Here is a 20,243-nt window from a genome sequence, read left to right on the forward strand (position 1 = left end):
GGGGGCACATCTGGGAGCAGGAAGGTGATGCTGAGCCGGTGCAGGGGACACATCCGGGGTCGGGGAGGTGACCCCGAGCCTGTGCGGGTGGCAGCCCCGCGGGACGGGGAGGTGACCGCGGGCGGAGGTGACCCCGGTCCCCGGCGGCCCCGTCCCGGCCGCTCCGCCCGCCGCTCCCGGCAGTGCGCATGATACTGCGGCGCTGGGTCCCCCCGCGCGCGCGCCAACCCACCTTGAAACGGGCCCGGGGCCTCTCCCTCGGCCAATCACCGCCCACTCCGCCGGCGGGCGGCCAATGGGCGGCGGGCGGGGGCGGCGCCGAGCCGCTAAAGGGCGCAGGCTTAGGCTGCGCCGTGCGGCGGAGGGCAGGCGCGGCGGTGCGGGCGCGGGCAATGGGCGCAGCGGCGGCGGGCGGCGGCCGGCCCTGAGCCGCCCCTCCGGCCCGGGGAGCCGAGCCCTGCCCTGCCCCGGCCCCCCCCGGGCCGCCCGGCGGGCGGAAGATGCTGCTCACCGGGGGCCGGTAGTACTATGATTTGGTATGTGGCCGCTTTGGTAGCAGGTGTGCTCGGCGCCCGCGGGCTGCCCGTCCAAGGTGAGTGGGGCCGCGGGGGGGCTGCCCTGGGGCTCCCCCCTTCCCGGGGCACCGGCTGCGGGAGGGCTTTGCGTCCCGGGGTGGGGAGGGGGTGCTGCTTGCTTCCTCCCCCCGCTGCCGCAGCCTCCCCCGGCGCCGGTCGCGGTGACCTCCTGGGGGGGGGGGGGGGTTTGCCCTTCTCTGCGGGGCCAGCCTGGCTGGGCAAGGGGGGGCTCCGACACCTTTCCCGGCCCTGGCTGCGGGTGGGGGGGTGGCTTTGCTCCCCCCTGCCCCGGGGGACGCTGCTCTGCGTGTGTCCCCCCCGGCCTTGCTGCGGGCTGGCTGCTGCGCTGGGGTAAACTGAGGCACGGGGTCGTCCAAGGTCAGGAGGGGAGACGGCGGTGGTGGGGGATCGCCCCGGGTTCCCCGCTCTGGCTTCTGTCCCTGCAGCCCCCTCCCTCCCCGCCAGCCATCCCCGCAGGTAGGAGGGGAGCCCCCCGCCGCCGGGCCGCGGGGTGGGCATCCCCTGCATCCCGGTGGTCCCCTGCACCCACAGCTGCGCCCCGGGTGCCACCAAGCCCTGCCCGTGGGGATGCGGCGGGTGCTGGCAGCCGTGGGGAGCACGGGCGGGCTGGGAGGGGGCACCTCGGCTCGCACCGGGGTGCTGCAGCCCCCCGCCCGGCATCACGACGCTCCCGGGGGTCCCATCCACCCCCCGCCGCGGTCCCTTGGCATCCGTGCGTGGCTCCTTGGAGGTTTTGGGGGGGGGTGTCAGGATGCAGCTGCCCTTTTTGGGGGTCCGGGGTCCCTCTCGCCGCCGGCTGCCTGAAACGCGTCCTGCAGCGCGGCGGAGGTTTGCGGCAGCCGTTGGTGGAGGGATCGCCTGCTGCGCTCCGAACTGGGCGCCTGGGAAGCCGGGAATACCCCGGAGCCCCTCGGAGGGGGCTCCCCAGCTGGTGGGTGGGTGGGTGGGTGGCGGGGACCCCCGGGCGCGGGGGTGCTGTGCGTACGGAGCGGCGCGTATGTGATGAATGAGCGCGCCGTGAGTAAGGCGTGGGTAGGCGCCGGGCGTCGCGGGCGAGGGGGTGCTTGCGTGGGGACTGTCACCCCGCGTCGCTCGGGGACGGGGGTTCGGAGCGGGGCTGGGGCTCGCCATGTGCCAACGCCCTCGCCGGGGCTTTTCCCCTGGCCGTGGCCTTCCTCCTCCTCCTCCTCGCCGAGCCAGGCTGGGATGCAGCGAGGGCTTTCCAGGCATTAATCGGCTCAGGGAGGGAAGGAGGGCGCGTTATCCCCTCTGACGGCGTGGGGGAGGAGAGCCGGGACGTGACCGCGCCGGGAGTGGGTGTCGGAGGAGGCATCCGGCCTCTTGGCGTTCCCGGCAGCGCCGTGACGCCGAGGGGCTTTTCCTCCCTCTCCCACGAGCGTGACGCGGCGGCGAGCGGGAATGCTGGCGGATGCGGCAGGCGCGGTTGGAGGATGGATGGAGGATTCTCGGCTTGGCGGGCTCCCGTCGAAGAGGTTCCCCCACGGACATGGCGGCTCGCGGCGCTGACCTTGGAGATTCACCGCGGCGGTGCGGGCTCCTGGCGCGGAGCTGGTGGCTCTTCGGATGTGGAGGGGCTTGGACCGGCAGCCGCTGGCTTTGGCACGCGTGGCTTTGGCCCCGGTGGTCTCTGGCGAGGGGATGGTTTGGCACCGGGAACGGGCAAGGGGGTTGGCCCAGCTCCCGTTTCCATCCTTTCCTGGAGGATTTCTGCTCCTCTGGACCTGTTCGATGGGATCTGGCGGGGCGGGACGTTGACTTGGCTTGGGTTTTTTGTGGTGACGCTTTCCCGGCTCGGTCGCCTTTCGGCTTGGAAGATGCAGCTTGGCCGGTGATGGCTGGACCCCGCAAGCCTCTCCCCGGAGCTGCGGCAGGATGGGCTAGCTCCCGCTCGCCTCCGGTCCTCCGTCTTCGAGCTGGCGGCTTCAGGCTGGACGAGAAGCCCTGCAGATGGGCGAGCAGCGCGTCCAGCCCCGCACCGTGCCGACGGAGGAATCCTCTCCTCTCCCTTCCCCTGCGGTAGGCATCTCCCGAGCCGCCAGCCCCGAGCGACCAGCTGGCCTTGGGAAAAAGCAGCTCCCTTGCTCCCGCTCAGCACCGGAGAGCCTGGCGTCAGCGGGAGGGCTGCCTGAGCCGGGAGCAGCGCGATTCGGGAGCCGCTGGCGGGCAGCGACCGGCCGGAGGGCTGCGAAGGCGTCGGGCTGGGACGCAGCCTGCCCGCGGGTACCGGTGCCGCGTGGGGCTCGGGGAGGGGCACGACGCTCCAGGCTGCGGGAGCGGTGTCGGCTCCAGCATCCCGGCGCGTGGTGGGAGCGCGCAGGTAGCTGCCGGTTGTTGCTGGGAGATGGTGGCTCCCACGAGGCCGCTGCCGCGCGGCGTGTCGAGTTGGCCGTCACCGGGGGACGGGGTTCGAAGGCAGCGTCTGGCTGACCGTGCTCCTCCGCCGGCCCCGCGTGACCTTGAGGCATGGCGCTTGACCTGCGCGTCGCCCTCCATCCATCCGGAAAATCGGGTTTAAAACGCAGGAATCGCGCTGAAAGCCCAGATGCTGCTGGGGGAGGGGGGGTGAGGGCTGCGCTCCAGGCCAGGGGACAGGCGGATGCTCTCCGGGGGGGCTGCGGGTACCCCCGGGTGGGCTGGGGGGGACTGAGCTTGCAGTGGGGGGGTGCAGCCCCCACTGAGCTACTGGGGGGGGGGGTAGGGCTTTTCCTGAATCCCGTGCACCAGCTTGGCAGCCCGGGTCCCTGCAACGGGTGGTCCCTGTGCCCCCTCCCTGGGCTGCGGTCGCTGGCTGCCCGCTCGCCATCCCTGCCGGCCTCCGTATGCCGCGCCGGTGGCCTTGTCCTCAGAGATCCCCGCCGTATCCCGCCTCCGCGGGATGTGTCGGAGCAGATCTCGTCTCTGCGCGGCCGGGAGGAGAGGTCCCCAGGCTCGGGGCCTCGCGCCTGCTCCCTCGGCCGTCCCCACGGGGGGACAGGGATGGGGACGAGCGCCTGGGCTGGGGGGTCAGCACGGGATGCCCTCTCTGACTCCAGGGCGTGGGTGTCTGCAGCCTGCCCAGGCTCTTCGCCACCGTCCCTCGTCCGCGGGATCGGCGTTTATCCCTGCTGCGAGCCGAGATGGAGCGCTCTTTCATTTGGAAACCTGCTTTGCCGCGTCCTTCTTGCGGAGCATCTGCAGGGAGGGTCCCGAGGTGCCAGATACCCCCAGCTTCACCGAGTCCCGTGTCGCCTGACAGCTCTGCTCTCAGGATGGGAGGAACTGGACGCCCAGACCTGGGCCAGGGTCATCCCAGCCTGGGCATCGCCATCCTGGGGAGCCCCATGGTGGCACGGTCTCCCCGCGACAGCAGCCTCCCCCCCCCTTTGGGATGCTGTTCAACTCCACCTCCGCATCTTGTATTCTTGCCTCCTGGCACACGGCGTGCTTTTATTTTTCCTGGATCTGCTTGGATGACGAAGCCTGTTGATTACTTGTTTTTCTTTGCGAGGCATCCCTCGGCTTCATGCGAGCTCGCGCACTGAGGAGGGGTTCGGGGTTCGCGTCCCTGATGTTGACCCCATTTCCAAACCACAGGGCGAACCTTGAAACCCCCCTGCACTTGGCTGGGGAAATCAAGTGGGTTTAAAAATACCCCGCCTGTTTGTGCTCTGTTTCTTCTGGCGTCTGCGGGTTGTTTCCAAGCGTTTCCCTACAAATGTGGGGGTGAGAAACGCTTGCTTTAATTGAGAACCGCCGTCTCCGTCGCTCGCGTGCTTTCCGCGGCCGGGACTCGGAAGGAAAATGTGCTCAGGGTTAGCGGGTTGGGAATTTGCGGAGACCCAAGACGAGGGGGATCTGCAAAGCATCTCCCTGCTGCTTTCCTGGCAGCTCCAGGAGCGGGGCCGGGAGGGCACGGGGGCCGGTGGCGGGGCGGGTGGCAGCTGGGCAGAGCCGGGGGCCGGTTAGCCGCCGTGGCTGCCAGTCGGCCGTGTGACTGGGAGGCGATGCTCAGCCGTGCGTGCGGTTCCCCACCGGCCTCGCGATCAGACACCGGCGCTGCGAGCTGCCGGGCCTGACCTATTTTCCTCTGCCCGGGCAGCCCTGGCCAGGCGTGGGTCCGGCGGAGCGGCTGGCTCGTCCCTGCCCCGGGGACGTCACCCACCGGTTTGCTGGGGAGCGTTTCTCCAGCTGGGCGGGCGTCAGCATCCCAAGCTCTGTTGGCATTGAGGAGCTGGAAACCAAGATCCCACCTTGGTACCCGAGGGGCTGTGCCGCCGGTGGGAAGCTGGACTGTCCCCTCTGGAGGTGGCGAGGTGCTGGGGACCCGCTCGGGTGAGGCGGCTGGGGAAGCGCGTGTCCTTGGATGCTCTTGAGCAGCACGTGATGGCTGCTGTCCCCGATCGGCACGGGGAGGGGGGTTCCCAGCCCCGCGGCGCGGCCCTCCGCATGGATGCAGCGAGGTCGGGATGGGTCTTTGCAGTGGGGGGCTGACGCCGTCCCTGCTGACAGGGTGCGGACGCCCGAGCCCGTTGGCGATGCAGCGATAACGAGGGATGGAGAGGCGCGAGGGTGTCGTCAGGGCGGTGCGAAGTGGGGGGCAGGAGCGGGGTGCAGGCAGGTCCGTGGCCGTGCGGGACCCCTGTCGTGGGGCCGGGTGCCTGCAGCGGGCGTGGAATGTGGCGTCTGCACCCCGCCATCGCCCTCCCCGCTGCCACCAGCCACCCCTCCCGGTTAACCAGCCGCCAGCCAGCCCCGGTGCCGGCTCATCGGTGCTGCGGGGACCAGGGATGCCCAGTTGGCCGTAGGGCTGCGCTCCTCTGCCGTGCAGCGGGGATGGGGTTTCGGCTGCCGGCAAGGCCGGCTCTGCCCGTGCCCGTTCCCCTTCCCGTGGCCGGTGAGCCCGTTGGGGTGGCACGGCGCGGGCCTCTTGCCGGTACGCGTTTGTGCGGGAGCCAAAAATAGCCGGTGCTGCTCGTCTCCCGCGGCGGGGAAGCGGTGATGTCACTCGCCGCCAATCACCGGCGGCCCCGAGGAGCAGCGCGGAGGAGTGGGAACGTGCTTCCCCGAGCATCCCTCCCCGAGCATCCCTCCCGAGCATCCCCCCCGGAGCTGGGGAGAGGGGGGACCTTTCCTTGATGGGGAGACGGAGGGCTGGACCCTGCGCTCTGCGGTTTTGGGGACCCTCCCCTCCTCGGCTCCCCCCCCCATCCCCAGCCCTGGGTTTCCCTCTCCCTTTCTGAAAGCCGTGCTGAGGATGCAGCTTTGCTGCTGATGGCGAGAGCAGGATGACGACAGGCTGCAGCTGAGCGGGGAGGCTCGCCCGGGGTGGAGCAGCGCCTTCGTTTGAGGCTCAGACCAAAGCCCTGTTTAATTACCCCAGCGGGGAGGAGCAGGATGCCAGACTCGATGCGCAGGTCGCAGCCGGGTTTCAGGCCTGGGGCTCTCGGGGACGCCTGATTACGGACTTGGCTGGAGCATCGCTGCTCCGGGGGCTCAGCCAGCCCTGGGATGGATCCTGCAGGGAAGCCGGATTTCCAGGCTGGCACACCGGAGCTGCGGGTCGGTGGTCCCTGCACGCTCGGTCCCGCTCGCTGGCGGATGCAGGGGCACAAAAGCGGGGCTGTAGAAGCAGCCTTTTCCCCGCTGCGGGGATGTGGGGCAGCCCTGGTGGTGTTGCCAGGTGGGGAGCAGCGCTGGGTCCGCCCCAGGCAGCGCGTCTGCTGATGGTGGGAATCCCCAAAACCCCCGTGGGGGTGCTGGGCACCACCCTTGCCCTGGCATGGAGGGTGGGAAGCCTTCCCGAAGCAGGGCGTGCTTGATGGCGACCGTCCCGAGTTCTCAGGTGGCTCTGGAGCTGGGTGGAGGGGTTTGGGGAACCCCGCCTTGGTTTCAGGACAGGGGAGACCCAGGGGCTGCCCTTGGTGGAGCCAGGCTGCTGGGGATGGGCATCGTCTCTGCGCTGGCTCTCCCGGTGCTCCAGCCAACACCGATGCTGGAGTCCAGTGGCAGAATCAGCCACGGTTTCTTCCTTTGCCCCTTCGCAGGTGCCCTCGGCTCAAGGGAGGAGCCCGAGTTTGTGACCGCTCGCGCTGGCGAGAGCGTGATCCTGGGATGCGACGTGATCCACCCGCTCACGGGGCAGCCCCCTCCCTATGTCGTGGAGTGGTTCAAGTTCGGCGTCCCCATCCCCATCTTCATCAAGTTTGGGTTTTACCCTCCTCATGTCGACCCGGAATATGCCGGTGAGTCTGGGGGTACGAGGGGGACGTGCCGGGTCCCGGCTGCGGCGCAGCCTGGGATGCACGGCTCCGCTCCATCCGCTCCTCCGTCGGAAACCGCGCGGGCTCTGCCTCTCGTTGCTCGCTTTCCACCCAGTTAGTTTTAATTAAGCAGCAGTGCTAGGAAGCCAGCTGGGCTGCGTGGGACGGGAGCAAGCGAGGCAGAGAAACCCGGGGTGATGTGTGGTGTTGGCAGCGGCTGCTGCTGCTGCTGTGCCCCGGAGCAGCTGTGAGCCTGGGGGGAAAGCTGGGGGGCCGGAGGGGATGGAGCGGGGCCGCGTGCCGGGCAGAGGTGGCTGGTTGGAGCTGCAGAGCCCGTGTGGCTGCTCGCCCAAGTGCCGCCTGCCCCTGTGGCCATTGGCTTTTGGTGGAGCGTCTGGGCTGGGGACCAGCCCCGAGTGGGGTGGCGTGGTGGGACAGACCCGTTTCCATATGCCGTTCCCTGGGGAGCACCGTCCCGAGCACCTTCCCTGGGTCTTACCCTGCTTCCAGTCTCTCCAGGGCTTCCTCCACCCGGATTGCTCCCCTGGGAAATCTGGCTTTGCTGCCAGTCCGGTTTCCTGGGCTGTGCCATGGCAGCTTACTCCGCTCTCCCAACGGGCAAGCGTGTCGTGGGCTGCCCTCAACCAGCAGCGCCGTGCCGTGAGGCTCAACCAGCCCCAAAGCTGGGGAAAGTGGGGTGCTGCCTGGCCCCAGAGCTGCTGCAGCCGCTCGGCGCCTGCGTACCGGGCTGGGGTGTCCCTTTCGGCGATGCTCCGGGGGGGCTGGTCTGGTGCCGGGGGGCATCGCGTGGGGCCGGGGGCTGCCGAGCCGACGGCTCTGCTCTCCCCGCAGGCCGGGCCAGCCTGCACGACAAAGCCTCGCTGCGCATTGAGCAGGTCCGCTCCGAGGACCAGGGCTGGTACGAGTGCAAAGTGCTCATGCTGGACCAGCAGTACGACACCTTCCACAACGGCAGCTGGGTCCACCTCACGGTCAATGGTGAGCGGGGCGGGCGGCCGGGCGCTGCGGCGGTGCCGGGACGGGCTTCCCTTTGATTGCGGATGCACGCCGGACCTCGATGGCCCCTGCGCCTCGCAGACAAGCGAGCCCGAAGCCCTCCAGGCCGACTGCTCCAGCCGGGGTGTGACTGAAAAAGGGACACACGTTTATTAGGGATCCCGCAGTTTAATTATGCGGGGGTTGTTTAAAGGAGAGGCATCAAGAAACGGGGCTGGGAACGAATCTCCTCTGAACAAACAGATCAGAAAATCAAATCTTTGTTTTCTTGAAATTCAGATTTACTCAAATTGCTTTTTCATTTTATTAAGGCTGCGTATTGAACTAATTAGCAAATTGTCCGTCTCCCCATCAGGAGAGGTCTTTAATTTTAGCCCAGCAGCGGCGGCAGCAGCAGGGCTGTGCCTCTCCCGCTGCAGCGGCTGCGGAGGGGCCATGGGCACCAGCAGCTCCTTGCCGATCTTGCCTGACCTTGAGCAATTAATTTCGTCTTTCTGGGGGGGGGAAGGCTGGGCTGCAGCGCGGAGCAGAGCCACCTAATTGAGCCCAATTAGCGAGCGGGGCCGCGCAGCACACCAGCCCCGTCCCTGCCTTGCCGCTGCCTCCTTTCCTCCCGCCTGCTAACGAGCTCGGAGGGCTTGGGAAGGAGGGCGAGAGGAGGAGGAGGAGGATGGTGCCTTCTTCCCCTGCACCATGTGCAGAGCTTGCAAACCACTGGCCCAAGGGGCTGGAAGTGGCCGTCGGCGACCCAGGTGCCCTGTCCTGCCCTGGGCTCGACCAGCTTTGAGAAGTGGGGTGCTTGGTGCAGCGTGGGGCACGCCGGGGCTTAGTAACAAAGGCAGAACCGTAATCCTCCCGGCCCGAGGAACTGCGTTAAGGGGGGAGGCTGCAGCTTTCCCCCAGCGCGTTACAACGCTTCATTTTCTTGGGGGAAAATAAAAATCATTCTTTCTTTCCCGAGCAGATGAAATGGCCAACCTGTCTTCCTCGAAAGGGGGCTTTAGCAGCCGCCGGGGCTTAGGGGCGGGCTGTGATCCCGCCAGCCCCTTTCCTCGGGGAGGAAGGAGCCTCTCCATCTGCACTGCGGTGTTTTCCCCCGTTTTGACAATAGCGAGTTCACGTGCGACGTGGTGGGGACGTGGGGACGTGCCCCGGAGAGGGCGCGGGGCTGGGGCGCGGTGCGGCGTGGAGGGGGTGCCCTCGGCGGGCGTCCCCGGGGACAGCCCCTGGGACAGCCGCTGTTGTCCCCGTCCCTGCAGCCCCCTTCGCCTTTGGGGTGCGTGGCGTGTCCCCCTGGGTCCCCGTGCTCTCCCCAGACCCACGGGTGGAACGGGGGGGTCACGGTGGGTCTCCCGTGCCCCGCAGCTCCCCCCACCTTCACGGAGACACCGCCGCAGTACGTAGAGGCGAAGGAAGGCAGCAGCGTCACCCTGACCTGCATGGCGTTCGGGAACCCCAAGCCCATCGTCACCTGGCTGAAAGAGGGAGAGCTTTTGGGTGCCAACGGCAAGTACCAGGTAGGTGGGTGCCAGGGGGCTGCCGTGGGGGCCGCTGGGTGCCCCGTTGGCGGGGGCAGCATCGATGGGGCCGCCGTGCCGGGAGCCTGGCGGGCTTTCTCAGCCCTTCTCCTTGCTGGGAGGCCCATTTCCCCATCTCCCAGCCCCCAAAGCTGCCTGTCCTTGGGTGCAGCCCAGGGACCCCCCCTGGGTGGTTAGGGCAGCCCCGTTCCCTGCTGCTCCTTGGGGATTTGCGTCCTGGGAGCTGGTTGTTGTGCTGGGTCCCAGAGATGGGGTGGGGGATGCGGCATCTCGGGGCAGGGATGGGTGCTGCAGGGCTGGGGCGGGGGGGGGGGGGTTGGACAGGGAGGGCTTTACCCCCCTCCCAGGACCCTTTTTGCATCCCAGAGGCTCCCTGGCAGAGATTCCCCCCTGAGCTGTAATTGGTAAATCAGGCATTGGAATCGGCGCAGGCACTAATGAGAGTAATTAGGAATCATTTGTTACTAATTGAAGTAGAAGGATGAGACAGAGTGCGGTGGGGGGGGGAAGAGCCTGGCTGGGAGCAGGGCTCCCTGTGCATGGGGGGGCTGGCACCCCGGGGGTGACGGTCCCTCGCCCGTCCTCCCTCCGCTGCATCCCCGGCGAGGAATTCGGCCGCTCCTTTGCAGCTGCGAGGTGGCCCCATGGGGAGGGCAGCGGCCGAGCCGGGGTCTCCCCCCTCGTAGCCCACCCCAGGGTTGGAGCGGGCCCCTCGGGAGCAGGGGATGCTCCGGGAAGGCATCCCGCTCCTGGTGAAGCACGGACGGTGCCGGGGCGCTTGGCAGGAGCGCTTCAGAGTCTGCCGCCTGCCAGTCGCTGCTGCGGGAGATGAATACGTTGCGAGGGTTATTTATTTTATTATTATTTTTTTTTCCTTCCCCTTGGCGTCGAGCAGCAACGCGTGTGTTGGTTTATTAATATCCGAAGTCTTGCTGAGCGGGGAAACCCGTTTCTCATCCAGCCCTAAAAGCGCCGGCAGCTCTGCCGTGGGAAGCGGGGCGGGAGGGAGGATGCTGAGCCGGGGCCGGGGTGCATCCCCCCCGGGGGTCCCTGCCCGCTCTCCAGGGTCGTCCCTTGTCATTCCCAGGTGAGCGACGGGAGCCTGACGGTGCTCTCGGTCAGCCGGGAGGACCGGGGTGCCTACACCTGCCGGGCATACAGCATCCAGGGGGAAGCCGTGCACACCACGCGCCTGCTCGTGCAAGGTGAGATCCTCGGCCCGAGCACCCCCGGGGGGCTGGGATGGGGCGCTGGGGGGGAGCTCCGTGGACCCACGGTGCCGACCCGAAGCAACCGGCCAGCCTGGTGGGCTCAGCATCCCGTTTGTAGAACGGGAGGATCCACTGAGGCGCGGCACCGTGGTGGCTGTGCCGATGAGCGGCTGGGACCCGATGGCAGCTCGGGTTCGTTGGGGAAGCGGGGAGAAGGTGGAGGCTGTCACCAAGTGCCTTGTCAGATAGCGGTGATGCACGGCAGGCCTTCCCGCTCCTCGCTTCCTGTTTTATTAAATAAATCTTTAATTAGGTCAACAGCTACCGGTGGAGAGAGGAGCAAAGGGTGTCCTCTGCTCGGCTTTTGCCGTGTCGGCAAGCTGTGGATGCTCACTGCCGGCGGTTTGCTGTTTTCCCGCTGGATTTTTCCCGTGGGTGATGGGATCCTGGAAATGTGCTCGGTATGAAGGACGACACGAGCTCGTGTGCCCTGGGAATAGCAGAGTTGTACACCAAGGACGTGGGGCCCCCTTCCCAAAGCTGCAGGGATTAGAGGATAGGGTTGGGAACCACAGGGCCACCATGCTCCTCGAGGTCAGCCCCTGCGCCCTGTGATCGCAGGGGTTCGGGGCCAGCTCTGCCCCGGAGCCCTCCAGCAGTTCCCAGCCAGCAATGCTGTGGTGGATCTGAGCCTAAGAAACCTTTTTTTGGGACACCTGTACTGTTGGGGGTGACGCTTTTCTCTCCCTTCTCCAGGACCTCCCTTCATCGTTTCCCCTCCGGAGAACATCACGGTCAACATCTCCCAGGATGCGCTCTTCACCTGCCAGGCCGAGGCGTACCCCGGGAACCTCACCTACCTGTGGTACTGGGAGGAGGAGAATGTCTACTTCAAGAAGTGAGTTTGTACCTGGCAGGGTGGAACGTCCTCCTAATCTTCCTCCCGGAACGTGCCGGGGCAGGCGTTGCCCTCGGGTCTCCCCACGATCCCCCTCTTTTTCTCTCGCAGCGACCTGAAGTTGCGGGTGCGGATCCTGATCGACGGGACGCTGATCATATTCCGCGTCAAGCCAGAGGATGCTGGAAGATACACCTGCATCCCCAGCAACAGCCTGGGCCGCTCGCCGTCCGCCTCTGCCTACCTGACAGTGCAGTGTGAGTGCGGGCGGCAGGGCCCCATCCCGAGGGATGGGGCTGGGATCGACAACCCCTGGCTCTGACGCGGACCCGGAGGCTCTGTCGTCCCAGTATGACCCACAGGGATACTGGGAGGCTTGGGCTGAAGTGAAAGCAGCCTTTGGGTGGGCGTGCAATCATCCTCAGCGAGAGGCTGGGAGCGACCCACGTGTGCTTGTAGGGTGCAGCAAGAAGGCGTCCTGGGCAGCACCGCTCGGCCAGGACTGGTGTCCACCTTTGACACAAGTGGTTTCTGACTTGGTGGGCGTCTTCCCACCGCTGCTGCCGGCACGTTGTCCTCATCGGCTGCATCACGTCGGGCAGGGAAACACCACATCAGGGCTCTCGCTCTCAACTACCTGCTTGTATTTTTTCCCTATTACAGGGGCTTGTTCCCGCAGCGTGGTTTTCCTGAGAGCTCGGTAGCTTTGCGTGTGCTGTTTTTCAGGTGGTAACTGATCTAAGCAAGCGGACGAGAAGGGGCTGTAGCAGGAGCATTGCTTCCCACACTTGTTCTCTTGGGCTCCCCGGGCGGTAATGGGTAGTGTGCCACCGGCGTCTTGTGGCATTCGACAGTAATGGCCTCAATTGCTGCCGCTCGCAATTGCAATATTACTGTGCTGTAAAAGACTGCAGCGGTTTTATTTTATAATGAAAGACAGGCTTGAGCAAACCGGGCTCCCGACTCGGGTTTTGAAGGCTGCCGTATGGCTGCCGCCTGTAGATCCACCACGGGTCAGTGGGAAACCCCGCGCTGGCGGGGAGCCGCTGTGAGGAGGGCTGGTAGGTGCCATGGTTCCTCTGTGGGGATGGGCGAAGGGGCAAGGGGACAGCGTGACCGCAGCCGTGCCCGGCAGAGGCGTGAGTCGGGGCTCGGATGTGCCCGGCTGGGCGGCTCTGGGGAAAGCCTGTGGCCTCGGGCCGTTAAATCTGCCCTGCTGCTAATCCAGGAGCACTCATCGAGGCTGATAGCTGTTAAAAATAGCAGGAAAAGCGGCGTCTGGGCAGCCAGTTCAGATGGCCCGGCGTGGCTTCGGCGTGAGGAGGTGCGCTTGGCGTTTCGTGCTGCCAACCCCTTTCCTCCAGAGCGAACCTTGTTGTCTGTGCCGGGGCTGGTGCCTGGGGAGGGAGGCTTCCCACCCACCGACGCGGCCGTCGGACGGGGACGCGGCACTGGGTCACGGGTGAGCCGGGCTGGCCCCCGGCCAGTGACCTAGTAGTGAAAGGCTTGATCCCATTACCCTCTCCCACGCCGCCGGAGCCCTGGATTGCGTTTCCGAAGAGGTGGAGCTAAGCAGAGGGGGTAGAGCCTGGGTTATGGTGCCGTCGCTCAGGGCGCACAGTTTCGGGGAGCAGTTGGGGTTGTGTGTTCTGGCAGGGAGGGAGCAGAGCTCCCAGCTTGGTAGCTATTGCCCCAGGAAGGCAATAAGGAGGGAGGACCCCTGCGTCCTCCATCCCTGCGTCCGAAGCACCTTACCTTTACCCCCAGCGTTGTGGTTTTTGCGTCGGCAACGCAGGGATGCTGCACCCCAAAAAGTGCCTTCATCCCTTCACGCATCGTAAGCCCCGGCGGGATGTTCCCGTAACCTCGCGCTGCTGGTGTCTAGACGAGATTGTGGAAATACTCGCTCCTCGTATTAAAAGTAACTTTTTTTAAAAAAAGCTTCTTATTAAAGGAAGTCTAGGTTCTCTCCAACCCACTCGCGCTTAATTAAAAAGCTCTTCGAAGCGCTGTTAATGACACATTCTAGACTGGAGGACTGCGAGACGCCTCGCTGCGTGGGTGGTGCGGCGCGGGGCGGGGGTAGGTGCATATTTTAAGCTTTTGCAGCCCGTTGGAAAGGGTGGAGGTGGCTGATGCTCGACGCGACCCAGCCTCGCCGAGGCGCGAGCTGCGAGTACAAACAGATAGGAGGTGAAGGGCTCACGGCAGCCCGGCCGCGGGGCCCTGCTCCCAGCTCGGCTGGGGCAGCTGGTGTGTTTTAAGGCTTTAGTTTTCATGGCTGGTGTGCTGCGGGGCAGGCGGGTGGCTGGCTGGGTGCGCACGTGTCCTGCAGGCTGAGCGCGGTGGAGCGGCTTGGGCTTCAGCAGGACGCAAGTGGATGTGGGAGCAGGCATATCTAATGTTTCTTCTTAAAGGCAGCTTTTAATGAGCCCCGGGTAGGAACATCCCGTGCATGAGCACAGCCTCCCAGAAATGCAGGTATTAAAGCGGATTTGTGCGTAGCAAGCCTGGAGATAACAGCCTGTGGGAGCCGGGCTGGTGTTCGGGTTTGGAATTTGTTATAAAATCGATGGAGATGCTCTGAAGCCAGGTGGCGGGGGAGGGATGGGCTCCTTCCCCGTGCTAACGTGGTGGTGGTGCTGCTCTCCCAGATCCTGCCCGCGTGGTGAACATGCCCCCCGTCATCTACGTTCCCATCGGGATACACGGATACATCCGCTGCCCGGTCGAGGCAGAGCCCCCGGTCACGCTGGTGAAGTGGAACAAAGACGGACGTCCCCTGCGAATCGAGAAGGTAAGGAAGCCTCCGGGGACAGAAGTGGAGAGGTGGGGGTGGAGCTCGGACCCTCGCGTGCTCTGCGAACGGCAGTGAGCGTCGCCGGGTGCCCTGCGGGTCCAGCCGGCTGTTGGCAGCCCCGTGGGTGGGATGACGCTGCTTTTCCTTATCAGCTGTGGGCAGAGTTAATTCGGGTTCTTGCGTGGAGCCCAGGGCGCCTGTAGACATGCTGTCTACGTCTCCCAGACCCAGTGCCTGCTTCTCTCTGAGGTGACCTCCTGATGGCCCTGGGTTTTTTTTTAACAATGGCATGTGATGGTTAAAAGACCCTTTTGAGAAGTCTCTGTCTTCCTATAGTCACGATTTGATAGTCTTAGCAAAGATGTTAGCCATTAAATAGCTGAAGAAAACGCTCTGTATTTTAATTTTTTTGCTTAAATATTAATGATCCAGATTTTTAATTCTATTTCAACCTGTTGCTGCTGTGGGTTCCTGGTCCTTGGTGCCCTCGGCCCCTCGGGTCGGGTTGTCTCCTTGGTGCCACCAGGACGAGTTTTGTGTAGGGTGTGATAGATTCTGATATTAAATCTTTTGAGCTACTTGAAGAAGCCTGGCTGTGTGTGTGGAGGGGGGCAACTGCAAGATAAACCGCTGTGTCCTTGGGTGCGTGTGGAGCAGGGCTGCGTTTGGACAGCCTGATCTTGCCCACCTTTCCTCTCTCTGCAGCTGAGGAGATGGCTTGGGTGCTGGGAATGGGATGGGGCATCTCCCAGGGACACGTCAGCCGCCTTGAGCTTAGGTGGGGGCTTGGCCAAAGGGCAAATAGTAAACTGTGGTGGGTGTAGGAGACGTCAGCTCCCTCTTTCTCACCGCTGCAGTATGCTGGCTGGAACCTGCTGGAAGACGGGTCGATCCGGATAGAGGAGGCAACCGAAGATGCTCTCGGCACTTACACCTGTGTGCCTTATAACGCCCTGGGTACGATGGGCCAGTCTCCCCCTGCCCGACTGGTACTGAAGGTAACTCGCCTGGTAAAACCCTTGCTGGCGGATTTGCCGTGGGTCATGTCCTGTCCTGCCGAGAGGAGCTCCTGGGGTGGTGCGGGATGGGCCAGGCGTGAACGCGTGCGTGCTTTGCGGAGGTATCCGCACTGCGGTCAGGATTTTTAACGTGGGTTCTGCGATGCGCGCGTTGCTCGTTCTGCCTTCCTGTTCAGCACAGCGCTGCAGGGGTGGGCGAAGTGGTTTGGGTTTTTTTCTGTGCAGCTTATTTGGTTGTTAATTCTTTGCAGAAACGCAGGTTTTCCTTTGCTTTTCCGAGTGCTTCTCTATGACGAGAGCTCGGGAAGGACTCTGTGCCCCCAAACTTGTCTGCTTTCCCACCTACATGACTCGGCTTAGCAAAAACCTATCGCCTCTCGCTCCGAGCCTCTCCTCTCTGCCCTGTGCTGAGAAAGGCGAACGCGGGCCCTCACGAGCATGCTCGCGAGGGGAAGAGCAGAGGCTGGAGCGCGGAGGTGCGTCTGTGCTGTGGTCAGAGGTGTGCCTCCCACCAGGACAAGGAAACCGGCGTGCACCCTGCCCGGTGCAGCTGGAAATACCCCGCCGGAGCGGCGGCATGTGTTTCACCATGGGCTGGGCCGCAGCTGGTGTGTGATGAGTAGAAGGTTTCCGTAGCGCTGAACCAGAGTGTTTTGAGGAAACGTGTCCCTGGGATGGCCTTTTTGCCAATAGAATACTTCACCTTGCTGACCCAGGCTTGGGTTCCTGGAGGATTTTAATAAACAGATGGTTTGAGCTCTAGAGACGCTCCGCAGGCTCTTGCTGCATGCGGAGCCCGGTGTGCGCTGGGCTCCCAGTGCAGTTCCCGTCACGGCTGGGGCGGGAGCTGCTGCCTCTTCCTTCCCTGAACAAAAAGCCCTGTGCCTGTGCGCGGCGGTGATTCATGGTGCCTCGCTGAGGTTCACGTGGTAGCGCTTTGTGTGTCGTAGACGCACACATCCGCGGAGATGGCTGCGGAGTCGATGGCATCGGGCTGATGTCTGATGCGACGTGGGTGGTTTTTTTTCCTGTTTACCCTCTTGAGACTTAAACAAGATGCCCTGGTGCGGTGGCTCTTCGGAGAAAGCTTCCCTTGGGGTGTATAATTTGGTGTACCGTGGAGTGTCCTTAGTGCACGCTCCCTGCTGCAGCTTTCCTTACAACGCCTCAGCCTTACTGGAACCTACGGCTCGTTTATTTTGGAAAAGGGCTGGGTTGGGTAGTGGGGAGGCGTTGGCACGGATTGATGCTCCTTGCCTTTTCCCTTGGCTGCAGGACCCCCCCTATTTCACGGTGCTACCAGGCTGGGAGTACAGACAGGAGGCAGGGAGGGAGCTGTTGATTCCTTGCGCTGCTGCCGGAGACCCCTTTCCCATCATCGCCTGGAGAAAGGTACCCGGCCTGCCAGACAAATCTGCAGTGCCTTTGGCTTTTGGTGAATATTGCTGACAGAGAAGCCACACTCTGTCCCGGTAAGAACAAACTGCAGGTACAGCTGCTTCGCTTTGGGCTGAGCCACTGCCGTCCTGTCCCGCAGGTGGGTGGGGGAAGCCCGGCTTGCGGCCACCGAGTATTTTAATCCCATGAAACTGTCACGGCAGCATCTGCAAAGCTGAGTGCTGCCCCAGCCCCCCTCCTCCTCCTCGCCGGCGCTTCCCGCAGGACACCCTGCTCCCTGCTGGCCTGCGAGGCGGTCACTGGCAGGACGCGGCAGCCCTGGCAGTGCTGTTCTCGGGGCATGGACCCCCCGCAGCAGGAGGGGACGTGCCACCGGAGCGTGTCCGGGGGTCTCCTGGCTGCCTTCCAGCGAGGGGCTGGACCGAACAGCCACTGCTTTGCTGCCCTTTGACTTTGAAGACCCTGAGAAGAACCTGTTTTAATGATGCTGCACTGGACATAATGATTTCAGGATGTCCCTTTCTGTAGGGCAGGGTAGGATCCGACATGGCAGCACAGCCTGGGAGCAACCAGGGCTTTCCAGTCCTCCAGCGTTCCCTTTGCTTCCCACCTTCACTGCTCCTGTAGCAAAGCCACCGTGCAGGGGACATCCTGGGCTTCATGCCCCCCTGTCAGGATCATCTCTCCAAACCTCCCATCCCCTTCTTAGGGCTCCTGAGAGTGACTGGGGTCACCCAGTGGGCACCGGCCCTGGTCCTTGTGGGGTGAGATGCTGGATCTCTTTGAGTTCCTTTTGTCAGCACGGGGAGGACCATGACTTGCATAGATTGCGAGTGACCTGCCTCAAATTTGGCTATTTAGTCTCTTTCTCCATCTTATTTTTCCTTTCCTCCCCTCACCATTCTTATTCAGGTTTCTTTTCAACCCCTCTTGTGTCTTCTGGCAGTCCTTCTCATGCCATGGCTCTGGGCTTATCCTCCCTGACTCCAGTCAGGGATGGATTGGGCTGCGCTGAGTTTCCCAGTGCCAGAAGTAAGCTCCCTCGCTCCCCGTCAGCCCACCAGCGCTGACCAGTCTCTTGAAGGACTCGCGAAGACTTGGCCTTGGCGCTGGTAATCCCACATGCCCGTCCGCTCCTCTGCTCATCCCGCGTGGCATCGAGCTGTGGATCCTGACGTCGATGGGTGGAGAGCCCTGCGTGAGGAACAGCCAAAGTGGACTCGGGACACCGTGGGATTTGTGCAACTTTGGCTGATGGGCATAGACGTGTGTTGATACAAGATGCATTTTTCCACTTGGATTGAGAGCTCCCAGGCACCTCCACGCACGCCATCCTCCCCCGTCCCCATGGGGCCCTTGCTCCCCAAACGTCTGATGCGAAGGGTCCTGCCTCTCCTCTGCCGCTGGCTGGGGCTGAGGGGCAGTTTGGGCATCTCCTGGGGCAGGTGCTGCCTTCCCCGGTCTGGGAGGGTGTTTGCCGGGGGCGGCGAACCGCAGCAGTGTCAGCTTTGGATGCCGGAGGCCGAGCCCTGGCGCGGGGCTCGGTGTCGGTGTGAGCGCCGTGGGGTTTTGCCGCCTGTGCGTGAGGGCTGAGCATCAGCCTCCCTGACGCATGCCTCTCGCGTTGCCCCGCCAGGTCCTCTCGAAAACGGGGGAACCGGCTGCCTTGCCGCGACCGGAGAGACCGGAGCCCTTGCCGGTGGCCGGCGGTGTCCCCTGGCCCGCGCAGGTAGCTTAGTGACCCCGCCGCCGCCTCGCCCTGCCCCGCAACGCGCTTCTGAGTCGTGTTTTTTCTCTCTTTGCCCGGCTGCCCCCCTGACCCTGCCCAAGGTAGGGAAGCCCAGCAGGAGCAAGCACAACACGCTGCCCGGCGGCACCCTGCAGATCCGCTCCCTCGGCAAGGACGACCACGGCGAGTGGGAGTGCGTCGCCACCAACGTCGTCGCGAGCATCACTGCCAGCACCCACCTTACCGTCGTAGGTGCGTAGCGTCTCCTTGGAGTGCCATTTATTGGTAGAGCTGCCTCTTTCTGTTCTGTTATCTGCGGACACAGCGGTTCTGCTGCTATTTCTTGCAGAAATTCCAGGTGCCCTTTGCTTCAAGTCCCCTCGAATCGCGGCTGGGAGCAGCCCCCTTGCCTTTGCCAGCCGGCGCGCGGTCTTGCTCCCTCTTAACCCCCCCTCTCTCCCCGCAGGCACAAGCCCTCACGCCCCGACCAGCGTGCACGTTGTGGTCGCCATGACCTCCGCCAACGTCTCCTGGGAGCCCGGCTACGACGGTGGATACGAGCAGACTTTCTCAGTTTGGTACGGCCCTCTGTGAGTCATCCTGGCATGCTTTGCTCTCTGCTTCTTTTCCTTCCTAGCCGAGCTTCGAGCAGCCGGGGGGGAGGAGGGCGGTGAGGGTGGCGTGCCCGGCTCTGTGCCCGTGGGCGTTACGGGGCTGAGCTCCCGCTGGGCGCTTCGGAGACATGGGGGGTGGTGGGATCATGTAGTTCCCGTGTTTCTTCTCCCTTCTGTGCTAGCCGGTGCCTCCGTCTGCCCCAGCAGGTTTTCTTCTGCTGATGGTACAAGGGAGATGCTTTGCATTCATCTGACTTTGCCTCTGGCATCTAATTTCAAGATAAACTGTTTATGAAGCTTAATAGCCAGGGAGAGGGTGGAAAATGCAACCTTTATAGAGCGCGTTCCTGGAAGAGCTGTGACTAAGCAGAAATGATCTCTCCTTTCTCTGTGGCCCCCGCGAGGTGGTTAAATCCCGGCTGAGTCCATGACCAGCTGCTGGCCGGGTCTGAGCATCGTGGGGCTTTGCTCCCACTGCTCCTGGGCCAGCCTGTCCTAGCCGGTACCCAAAGCTGGCGGGTCGATCCCACCTTCCCACAACAGGCCTGGGCTCAGCCCTGTCGGCTTTGTCTTGGGGCAGGGGAGGGTGAAACGAAGCTGCAGCAAGGTCAGGGTTCTGTATGGGCTCTGCACTTGATCTTGTCTCCCTCTTCTGAAGAGCCATCCTTGGAAACGTGGAGGGGGATGGTGCCTTCCCTTCCTGGGTCTGGGCTGACGTTCTTCAGCCTTTCTTCTTGCTCTCTCTTTCCTTCCTTGCCTTAATTTGCCCCGATGGAGGCCGCTGATGGAGCGGAGATAGGCTGGATGCTGCTCGTAATGATTTCTGCTCTGCTCCAGCCTGAGGCTGGACGCTTGCAGGGTGGGGCTGGGCAGTCTGTTGGGAGATGGAAAAAAGGAGGAATGGAGCGAGCAGAGAAGAGTGAGGGAGCGAGCGGAGCAGCGCAGACCTTGCTTTGATGAGAATGTCCTTGGGAAGGAGTGGTTAAACCTCTCTGCTCTGGAAAAGTGGCTCACCTCGGAGGGAGGTGGCAGCTGCTGCCGCTGCGGGGTTCCTGCGTCCTCGGTGCTCTTCCAGCCCCTGCGCTGGGTTCCTGCGTCCTCGGTGCTCTTCCAGCCCCCGTGCCAGGGGAGAGCAGCCAGTGGCAGCGAAGGGGGCTTGCACC

The 20,243-nt window shown here is 64.1% G+C and overlaps 1 protein-coding gene across 7 annotated transcripts in view; it reads left to right on the forward strand.

Moving 5' to 3' along the window:
• Positions 1 to 433: 433 nt before the first annotated feature.
• The window catches only part of IGSF9B (immunoglobulin superfamily member 9B), a 43,210-nt gene continuing 23,400 nt past the window's right edge, over positions 434 to 20,243 (forward strand). For 4 of the 7 annotated variants that reach the window (XR_012766123.1, XM_075442475.1, XM_075442474.1 and 1 more), the window contains exons 1-13: positions 434 to 592; positions 6,641 to 6,838; positions 7,709 to 7,855; positions 9,239 to 9,390; positions 10,499 to 10,616; positions 11,379 to 11,520; positions 11,632 to 11,777; positions 14,175 to 14,317; positions 15,178 to 15,318; positions 16,615 to 16,731; positions 18,374 to 18,466; positions 18,568 to 18,718; positions 18,933 to 19,056. Coding sequence is in view for 6 of the 7 variants with exons in the window: in XM_075442475.1 (XP_075298590.1) it covers positions 529 to 592; positions 6,641 to 6,838; positions 7,709 to 7,855; positions 9,239 to 9,390; positions 10,499 to 10,616; positions 11,379 to 11,520; positions 11,632 to 11,777; positions 14,175 to 14,317; positions 15,178 to 15,318; positions 16,615 to 16,731; positions 18,374 to 18,466; positions 18,568 to 18,718; positions 18,933 to 19,056 (1,736 nt within the window). In the remaining variant the exon portion in view is untranslated. The remainder of the gene's footprint in view (positions 593 to 6,640; positions 6,839 to 7,708; positions 7,856 to 9,238; positions 9,391 to 10,498; positions 10,617 to 11,378; positions 11,521 to 11,631; positions 11,778 to 14,174; positions 14,318 to 15,177; positions 15,319 to 16,614; positions 16,732 to 18,373; positions 18,467 to 18,567; positions 18,719 to 18,932; positions 19,057 to 20,243) is intronic. The other 3 variants (XM_075442476.1, XM_075442477.1, XM_075442478.1) reach the window with 3 other exon arrangements.

This window comes from Opisthocomus hoazin, chromosome 24 (assembly GCF_030867145.1).
Source record: "Opisthocomus hoazin isolate bOpiHoa1 chromosome 24, bOpiHoa1.hap1, whole genome shotgun sequence".
Classification (NCBI taxonomy): Eukaryota; Metazoa; Chordata; class Aves; order Opisthocomiformes; family Opisthocomidae; genus Opisthocomus; species Opisthocomus hoazin.